The following is a 10,524-nucleotide window of genomic DNA, read 5'->3' on the forward strand; positions in this document are numbered from 1 at the left end:
TGTCTGTCTCTCTCTCACTCTCTCTATCTGTTTGTCTGTCTGTACATTTTAAACCCTGTTTCATGCAAATAAAAACTCCTTTTTATTTGTTGGTTCACGCACGGCCCTTGTACCTTCATTAAAGGGTTCATTTATTTTAATTCTCAGGCGGTAAGCGAAAAGGAACGACAAAGAAAAAGAAAGTAACACAGGAGGCGGCTTCGGGGACTGTGAACGAGGAGAGCGCCGCCTGTGGTCAGCAAGCGGAACTGCGCTGTGAGGATGACCGCGCTGCCCCGAGCAGCGCAGAGGAGAGAGGAGTCGCAGGGAGGTACGGGACAGAGAGACAAACTAGGGCTCCTGGAACCAGGGTTCAAACTGCCGTTCCTGAAAATGGATTCATACGAGCAGTCTGTGTGGGTTTTTTTCTCCAAGTGTTTCGGTAGCTTCCTCAAATCAAGTTCAGAGTGTTTTTTGTCTCGCGGTCCTCACACAGCAAAGCCAGCTGGAGAAACACACTCGTGACTGCATTGGAGGCTCTGCAGCCACCGAACGCTGTGAAACTTTGACGTGCATTATCTGTGTGACGATGCTTTAGGAACATTTCTAAACGTTTTACACTTGGACTGCGACTGAACTCTTAATATCTGGCATGTTAACCCAGCTTTCTGATCCTTTCTAAAGCAGGTCAGAGAGTGAGGGGGGAGACGGCGCTCACAAACTCAGCCCTGGAGTGAAGGACTGCTTCCTACCGTTAGCCCAGGTAGGCATTTCATTATTCATATTTCAATGGATTTATTCATTATTTTAACACTCAGGCTGTAAATACACGTTTTTAATAGATTCATCCTTCTGTTTGAAATGGTTGTTTTAGCATTTAAACCACCAGAACCACATTTACAGATAGATTTGCAAGGTTGTGTGTTTTTTGTTTTTTTTCCCAATAAAAACTTTTCAAATGGGGGAAGGGGGAAAATAAAATAGTACCCTTGACTCTGAGGACCTATGAATTGCTTCTGTTTGCAAAAATCCTTAACGGCTAGTTTCACAGGCCCTGTGTAGCGCTAATCAGGGTCTGTGAAACTAGCCACTAGTATGGCTAACTCCTTTAAATAAAATAATATATATTTAGCTCAATGAGCCAGCTGCCCTATAATTGTATAATATATACTGTGAACTAGCCGGCACCACACACGGTTCTTGCCCCTTTAAAAATAGACCCAGGACTCCAGAAACTAGTTTTTACAGCGCTGACGCGCTATTTTTTTTAATAAACACAAAACAAACACAAAAACAAAACACAAAATAAACTCCTCGCTCTATACAAGCACTAACTAGACACACGGGAACCTCACTATCGGGCAGGACGGCTAAGACGTTTACCTGCCAAATGCAAAAACACACTCTTCTTCAAACTTACACGACTGCTTGGAAGCAGAGCACCCCTTTCTGCCTCCTTCTCCTCAGCAGCCCCGAGCAAACTGACTGCCTCTCTTTTATACCCTGCACCTGGCTCTAATTTAATAATAAGCACCACGTGCAGGGGATAATTAATAATAAAACAATTAACAAATCAAAGTAACAATAAAGCAAAACAATCAAACAATAGAGCAAACTAACAAACAAGGTGCCTGTGCACATATCCTACACAGGGAGGATTTTAACACCCTCCCTGCTGTCTTACAATACATATATAAAAAAAATCACTCTTACATCTGTATCAAATACATGAACACTTTTTATAATAAGTGTGTCCGAGGCTCCCGCTTCTGTAAAGACTCGCGCGGCTGGACTCTGTAATAACAGCGTGTCCGAGGCTCCCGCTTCTGTAAAGACTCGCGCGGCTGGACTCTGTAATAACAGCGTGTCTGAGGCTCCCGCTTCTGTAGAGACTCGCGCGGCTGGACTCTGTAATAACAGCGTGTCCGAGGCTCCCGCTTCTGTAAAGACTCGTGTGGCTGGACTCTGTAATAACAGCGTGTCCGAGGCTCCCGCTTCTATAAAGACTCGTGCGTCTGGACTCTGTAATAACAGCGTGTCCGAGGCTCCCGCTTCTATAAAGACTCGTGCGTCTGGACTCTGTAATAACAGCGTGTCCGAGGCTCCCGCTTCTGTAGAGACTCGCACGGCTGGACTCTGCAATAACAGCGTGTCCGAGGCTCCCGCTTCTGTAGAGACTCACGCGGCTGGACTCTTTAATAACAGCGTGTCCGAGGCTCCCGCTTCTGTAAAGACTCGTGCGGCTGGACTCTGTAATAACAGTGTGTCCGAGGCTCCCGCTTCTGTAGAGACTCGCGCGGCTGGACTCTGCAATAACAGCGTGTCCGAGGCTCCCGCTTCTGTAGAGACTCGCGCGACTGGACTCTGTAATAACAGCGTGTCTGAGGCTCCCGCTTCTGTAGAGACTCGCGCGGCTGGACTCTGTAATAACAGCGTGTCCGAGGCTCCCGCTTCTGTAGAGACTCGCGCGACTGGACTCTGTAATAACAGCGTGTCCGAGGCTCCCGCTTCTGTAAAGACTTGCGCGGCTGGACTCTGTAATAACAGCGTGTCCGAGGCTCCCGCTTCTGTAGAGACTCGTGCGGCTGGACTCTGTAATAACAGCGTGTCTTAGGCAGGGCAACTAGAACTGAAGAGCAGCACCTGGGCTCGGGTAAAACGTTTATATATTAAAAAGAAAAAAACACACCTTAACCAAACGAGGACATATCCCTCCTAATTGCACTGGTGTTAAACTGAGGGTTTGTATCGGGGTTACAGCCCAAAGCAACCTGAAAGGAGGCTCAGGAGCGTGTGATACAAGATGGGTGGAGACCGGTGTGAAATCAGGAGCAGTGATCGTGCTCACCATGTAGAGTGACAGACAGACAGACATCCTTCAGATGAGACGTGAAACAAACAAGGTCCTATTGGAAGTGACTCTGCCGCAGCAGCAGTTGTTGATGAAGCTTAGCTCACCCTCTAGTCTCTAAGTCACTTTGGATAAAAACGTCTGCTAAATTAATAATTAATAATAACAGATGGACTCTATCGGCCCATAAGGATCCCAGTAACAAAAACAGTATTTCAGTAATTGCATTAGTTTTCTATACTGCAGACTCCATATGAAGGGTAAGAAGGTGGCGGGCAGGAGGGGGGTCAGTTCAAACTATTTTAAGTAATAAAATGTATTTTGAAGTTGCTTTCCTTGTTTTAGTGAACTGCTGTCTGCTGTGCTTGTGTTTTCAGAATATCCTCCCGGGCCGCTCCTCCACTGCGGGCTTATCCTGCGATGATGATGAGGAGGATGATGATGATGTCGCTCAGCCCAGCGCGCCGGAGGATACCACTTCGGACCAGCACAGGGGGGTAGGGGAAGGGCCGGGGCAGGGAGACGCCACCCTCCACAGTCACGGGGGAGCGCAGGGGCCGAACCACAAAGCCAGCACTTCGGGAGAGCAGAGACAGGAGGCAGATCCAGAGAGGCAGCAGCCCACTGTAACGGAGCAAGGGGGGGCAGGAGAGGGGGTGCAGGAGCACCTACCCCATCCCGAGGGGTGCGGGACCCCTGGATTAAAAGCCTCTCTGGGGTTGGAGGGTACAGAAACGCAGGGTGGTGGTGTTGCTGGTAGTCCACAGGGAGAGCTAGCCTGTTTATTAGGGAGCGCGGAGGCTGTGTTTACAGAGGGGGGGAAGCAGTCCAAGTCAGCCAAGCCGAAACACGTTGAGACTTACCCCGAGACACAGGCTGAAACATCGGCCGATCTGCAGGGAAAAGGGGTGGCGGAGCCTTGCAACGAAGCTGGGGCTCAGCCTGCACCCCCACATTCCCACTGCGGAACCCCCGGAGAGCCCCCTGCCCTGCCAGCAGCAGCAGCCTCCGTTGCTGAGAGAGAAGAATCTACGAGGCTCTGCAAAGGGGTGATCCCCAGGCAGGGGCGAGGAGTCGCGATGGAGAAGGGTTCGCAAGTTTTCCCAAATCTGGGATCCGGAACAACACCGCCGCCTCGTGCCTCTGCCGCCTCCTGGTCCCCTCGGAGCTGCGCAGGGCGATCCCGGATCCGGCTCGGGAATGAGGATGCAGAATCGGCAGCAGGCAGGCAAATCCCAGGCAGTGAGGAGGCGGGCCCTGAAATGAACGAGAAGGATTTCATGAGAAAAACCCAACAAAGCCATTCACAGAGCAGAACCGAGACGGAAGAGTTAAAAGCATCGCAGAGCTTCGGAGAGGGAGAGGGAAGCGACTGGGGACAAATAAAGCTTTCAGAGAACAACAAACTGTCAACGTCATCATCCAGTGCAGCAGCAGCAGCAGAATCCAAACCAGCAGCCGTGTACGTGAACCCGTGCGTGCTGGAGGAGAGGGACTGGGAATCCCGCTTTGCCGTGCTGGAGATGGAAGACTCGAGCGACGCGGGGGCCGGGCAGCGCAAGGCTAAGGGGGCGGCGCGGTCAAGGCGGTGCAAGCCTGCCACCAGTGCTGCTGCTGCTGCTGCTGGGAAGAGGGAGGTGAGGACCGCGCTAGTGTGCGCTGAGACAGCCTGCCCTGATCTGACTCACACCGAGGCGGAGGGAAGTCTCCAGGGAGCAGCTGGGGCAGGCGGACAGACAGACCCTGCCTCGGCCGCCCAGGATCGAGAGGAGGGGGGACCCCACCCCTGTACCCCAGCTGCTGCCCGGGGGAGCCCCGAGTCTGAGAGAGAGGACACGGGGGCCACACAGAGCTGCGAGGATCACAGCGAGTGGGACTCTGAGTTTCTGCACAGCTGCTCCACGCAGGTGAGTGACCGGCGTTTACTGTGGGCAGCGGATCAGTCAGTCAGAGTCATATTAACATGGTCCCTTATTAAAGTTTCTCCTGATGTTTTAGCAGTCAGTCAGTCTCCCCCCCTCAGGATTATATAGCACTGAGTTTGCCATGGTTTCCAGGCAACCTCTATCTCTCTGTAAGAATCTCCTCTGTGTGTTGCAGCGCTTCACTGACTCCTGCTCTCTCCCGGCTCCGCTCCCTGTCCTTGGGACAGAGTCCGGTGGTTCTGCCCTGGAGCTGCCTCTCTCCATCGGCTCCATCTCGGACTCGCAGCTCCACGAGATCACACTGGGGTAGGCGGAGAGGGAGGGAGGGGGGACGTTTTCAAACATCTGTTCTCCATTAGTGTGTTTGAATGGAGTGTTTGTGTCCTTTTGTTCAGAAGGTAATTCTCTGGCGTTCACCCCATGACTAGCAACCGCTACGAAGCGCTTTAGCATTGAAACGCTGAAAGAAAAACTCAAATCCAGTGAGAAAGCGTTTAGATTAGAAGTCGTCTTTTTGAACAGAAGGCTGCTGAAGGTTTTACAATGAAGCATTCAGCAGAGGCTGGGGGATCGCCCCCGGTGCCTCTATACAGCTGTGGTCCCCCTATAGAACGAACTCATTTTGCTGCGTGAAGTCGGATGAAACCTGCTGAATAACGTTACGTTCACATATTGAGTTACACACCACCGCTTTGTAGTTTTCCCATGTACTTAACGAAAAACTGACGACAAATGTGACGTTTGGAAATCTAACATGAAATGCTGCTGTGCTGATATTATGGCTTCAGGTCGACTTTATTTTCAGGATACTGTTTTGTTGTTTCATTGATTACATGATGTTAAATAACAGATCAAAATGATGTTCAAATAGTGTATTTTTTTTTTTTATTTATTTATTGATTTATTTGTTTTTTTAAATGATGTTTCAATCCAAAAATGTCTCTGTGCTGCTAGGTGTCCTACTCCAGTGGAGACGTTACAGCTGCAGTGGCTGGCTGGCTTTACAGCTGCAGTGGCTGGCTGGCTGTTTCACTGCTGCTCTGTGTTCTTGTCTTCAGGGAGGCGATGCCGGAGCCCCGGTCCCGGTCTCTGCAGGACTACGAGGACGCCAGCGAGCTGGTGTGCGGACTCATAGAGGAGCTCTCGCAGATCAAGTAAGTGAACTCACCCGAGACACCAGACCGCTTCACCGCTCGCTCCTTTCACTCGCTCTGGACTGTGTGTCTGCCTCTGTCTGTCGTTACAAATATCTTCCTTACAATCTGTTGTCTCTCTGTATCTGCAGTTTGCACCCGTGCCTGGTTACGCATCCCTTCCCCGTTCTCTCTCTCCCTGTCTGCGTAATGCTGTGCTTTTTGCTCTGCTTGTCATCTAGCTGCACTGTGAAGCCGCACTGCCTGCTCTGTGTCTCTCTGTCTCTCCTCTCCTCCCCTGTCTCTGACATCGTGTGCGGGCCCTGTTTCAGCCGGCTTATCATGCTGACTCACCGGGAGCTGCAGTCTGGAAGGAACCCCCGCAGGGCCAGGCTGGGCTGGAGGGGAGCTGCTCGCTACACCGCCAACCCCAAGGACCTGTAACCCCGCTGGGAGACACACCGCCAACCCCAAGGACCTGTAACCCCGCTGGGAGACGCACCGCCAACCCCAAGGACCTGTAACCCCACTGGAGACGCACCGCCAACCCCAAGGACCTGTAACCCCGCTGGGAGACGCACCACCAACCCCAAGGACCTGTAACCCCACTGGAGACGCACCGCCAACCCCAAGGACCTGTAACCCCGCTGGGAGACGCACCACCAACCCCAAGGACCTGTAACCCCACTGGAGACGCACCGCCAACCCCAAGGACCTGTAACCCCGCTGGAGACACACCGCCCAACCCAAGGACCTGTAACCCCGCTGGAGACACACCGTCAACCCCAAGGACCTGTAACCCCATTGGGAGACACACCGCCAGAGCTGGGCCGGCAAACTCCAGTCCTCCAGTTTTTCATTCCAACTTGAGCGCTTGAGTTTCACTTCATTCTTCTAACTTATTTGTTCAATCGGACATCCTTGTGAGTGACTCTGGAGCAGCAGCAGTTGTGATGCATCGCTCACCCCCTGGTCTCTGTAAGTCGCTTTGGACAAAAGCGTCTGCTACATGACTCCTTTTTAATAAGAATTTTTTCAAGGTCTTTTAAATTGACAGTTTAAAAAAAAAAATGCCCTTGATTCAAAGTGTGCAGGAGCTGTGAAACATTGTGAGGCCGGGGAGAGAGAAGTGTTTAATGTGTCCAATTCGTCAAATAATTTAGAGCAATTAAGTAATTGAGGCACCCGCAGACACACGACAAAGAGAGCAGCGCAAAAATATTCAGCAGTCACTGAGCTGCAGTGGTCAGGTGCTTCTGTGTGTGTGTTTGTTGGGTTATTTTTTTTACGTTCTTAAAGTCTAAACGGTTTTAGAAAATACTTTGAGTATCTGGTTGTCTTTTATAAATGTTTTTTTTATTTATTATTTATTTAATTGATTGTTTTCAAGCGGCTTACCAAATGTTTTTTTTTTTTTTTTTTTTACAAGTTGAGTAAAGTTTGTTCTCTCATACTGAAGTTACTCTCTGTTCTCATTGGTGTGGAAGGTTTGTATTGGAATTCCTTTTAAAAAGCTGTTTTCTAGTTTTTATCCTGACCTAGATCACAGCTTGAAGATGTCGCGTGTGACTACGGCTGTTTTGTTTTATTTATTTTTTTCACGGATTTCAGTTGCCGTGTAACATGTAGTTCACCATGAAGATCCCATCACCGGCAAAACTCCTCAAACCTGACGTCTGCAAACTGATCTGCGTCACAGAAAACAGATCCGAAGCACGTGTTAAAAACACTCCACAGGAAGCGAACCTTAAAGTGACTGACGACGGGAGTGACATCACCCGAGCATGGGCTGCGACTAGCCAGGATAGGGTGAGGGGACAGAGGCAGGAGCCACGGCATATATACTGAGTATAATAAGCAGAGCTCCAGCTCAGAAAAACGGCTCTTTTGGGACTGCATTCGCCTATCGCCCCCTGCAGGAGAGAGCTCTTTATTTTTTTATCAAAGGCTTTATTTTTGTAATTGCTGTTTGTTTCTAGTTCTGAAGCCAAAGTGAAATCTGCAGCTCTGCTCAAATGTTTTGCACCAAAAAACAATTTTAGGATTGACATATAAAAAAAAAGAAAACCTATCTGAACACAATGTAGAGATTTTATTTAACATTGTGTAATCAAAAGAAGCTGCAAAATGATATTGCAAAAGTCTACCGGAAGCCATAATAGCAGTACAGTAGTATTTCATGTGAGATTTTGAAATGTCCCATTTTTTAATTTGTCAGTTTTTTTTGTTAAGTATCTGGAAAACTACACAGCGGTGTTTTATTCAATATGTTAAGGTCACATTATTCAGCGGGTTTCATTCGACTGCATGAAGCACAGTGAGTTAATGGTGATGCAAGAGTTTTGCGTGTTTCTTGTAGAAGTACAGAAATATTTGAAATTGAAGTTAATAATAATGTGCATCGACACAAAAAACCAAAGAATAGAGACACAACGAAGAATAAATGTAGATTGTTTAGATTGGGTGTAAACTCCTTGGAACAATGCAATCGAGGAGCAGTGAGGTGAAGAACTATCCAATACAAAACCTTTACATATATACATCTATACTGAAGAACTCTACATGCAATACAAAACCTTTACATATATACTGAAGAACTCTACATGCAATTCAAAACCTTTACATATATACTGAAGAACTCTACATGCAATACAAAACCTTTACATATATACTGAAGAACTCTACATGCAATTCAAAACCTTTACATATATACTGAAGAACTCTACATGCAATACAAAACCTTTACATATATACTGAATAACTCTACATGCAATTCAAAACCTTTACATATATACATCTATACTGAAGAACTCTACATGCAATACAAAACCTTTACATATATACTGAAGAACTCTACATGCAATTCAAAACCTTTACATATATACTGAAGAACTCTACATGCAATACAAAACCTTTACATATATACTGAAGAACTCTACATGCAATTCAAAACCTTTACATATATACTGAAGAACACTACATGCAATACAAAACCTTTACATCTATACATCTATACTGAAGAACTCTACATGCAATACAAAACCTTTACATATATACTGAAGAACTCTACATGCAATCCAAAACCTTTACATATATACATCTATACTGAAGAACTCTACATGCAATTCAAAACCTTTACATATATACTGAAGAACTCTACATGCAATTCAAAACCTTTACATCTATACATCTATACTGAAGAACTCTACATGCAATCCAAAACCTTTACATATATACTGAAGAACTCTACATGCAATTCAAAACCTTTACATATATACTGAAGAACTCTACATGCAATACAAAACCTTTACATATATACTGAAGAACTCTACATGCAATTCAAAACCTTTACATATATACTGAAGAACTACATGCAATACAAAACCTTTACATATATACTGAAGAACTCTACATGCAATTCAAAACCTTTACATATATACTGAAGAACTCTACATGCAATACAAAACCTTTACATATATACTGAAGAACTCTACATGCAATTCAAAACCTTTACATATATACATCTATACTGAAGAACTCTACATGCAATCCAAAACCTTTACATATATACATCTATACTGAAGAACTCTACATGCAATCCAAAACCTTTACATATATACTGAAGAACTCTACATGCAATACAAAACCTTTACATCTATAAATATATACTGAAGAACTCTACATGCAATTCAAAACCTTTACATATATACATCTATACTGAAGAACTCTACATGCAATCCAAAACCTTTACATATATACTGAAGAACTCTACATGCAATTCAAAACCTTTACATATATACTGAAGAACTCTACATGCAATACAAAACCTTTACATATATACTGAAGAACTCTACATGCAATACAAAACCTTTACATCTATACATATATACTGAAGAACTCTACATGCAATTCAAAACCTTTACATATATACATCTATACTGAAGAACTCTACATGCAATACAAAACCTTTACATATATACTGAAGAACTCTACATGCAATACAAAACCTTTACATATATACTGAAGAACTCTACATGCAATACAAAACCTTTACATATATACATCTATACTGAAGAACTCTACATGCAATACAAAACCTTTACATATATACTGAAGAACTCTACATGCAATTCAAAACCTTTACATATATACTGAAGAACTCTACATGCAATACAAAACCTTTACATATATACTGAAGAACTCTACATGCAATACAAAACCTTTACATCTATACATATATACTGAAGAACTCTACATGCAATTCAAAACCTTTACATATATACATCTATACTGAAGAACTCTACATGCAATACAAAACCTTTACATATATACTGAAGAACTCTACATGCAATACAAAACCTTTACATATATACATCTATACTGAAGAACTCTACATGCAATACAAAACCTTTACATATATACTGAAGAACTCTACATGCAATACAAAACCTTTACATCTATACTGAAGAACTCTACATGCAATACAAAACCTTTACATATATACTGAAGAACTCTACATGCAATTCAAAACCTTTACATATATACTGAAGAACTCTACATGCAATTCAAAACCTTTACATATATACTGAAGAACTCTACATGCAATACAAAACCTTTACATCTATACTGAAGAACT

At 45.2% G+C, this 10,524-nt stretch overlaps 1 protein-coding gene across 2 annotated transcripts in view; it reads left to right on the top strand.

Annotated features, from left to right (window-relative positions):
* Positions 1-7,276, top strand: part of LOC117969348 (break repair meiotic recombinase recruitment factor 1-like) — a 9,369-nt gene extending 2,093 nt beyond the window's left edge. Inside the window, exons 3-8 of one of the 2 annotated variants that reach the window (XM_059019342.1) lie at positions 148-310; positions 664-742; positions 3,208-4,737; positions 4,931-5,061; positions 5,814-5,909; positions 6,221-7,276. In XM_059019342.1, coding sequence (XP_058875325.1) covers positions 148-310; positions 664-742; positions 3,208-4,737; positions 4,931-5,061; positions 5,814-5,909; positions 6,221-6,332 — 2,111 coding nt within the window. In that variant the 3' untranslated portion in view covers positions 6,333-7,276. The remainder of the gene's footprint in view (positions 1-147; positions 311-663; positions 743-3,207; positions 4,738-4,930; positions 5,062-5,813; positions 5,910-6,220) is intronic. The other variant, XM_059019343.1, reaches the window with a different exon arrangement.
* Positions 7,277-10,524: the final 3,248 nt, after the last annotated feature.

The sequence above is a fragment of the Acipenser ruthenus genome, unplaced genomic scaffold (assembly GCF_902713425.1).
Source record: "Acipenser ruthenus unplaced genomic scaffold, fAciRut3.2 maternal haplotype, whole genome shotgun sequence".
Taxonomy (NCBI): Eukaryota; Metazoa; Chordata; class Actinopteri; order Acipenseriformes; family Acipenseridae; genus Acipenser; species Acipenser ruthenus.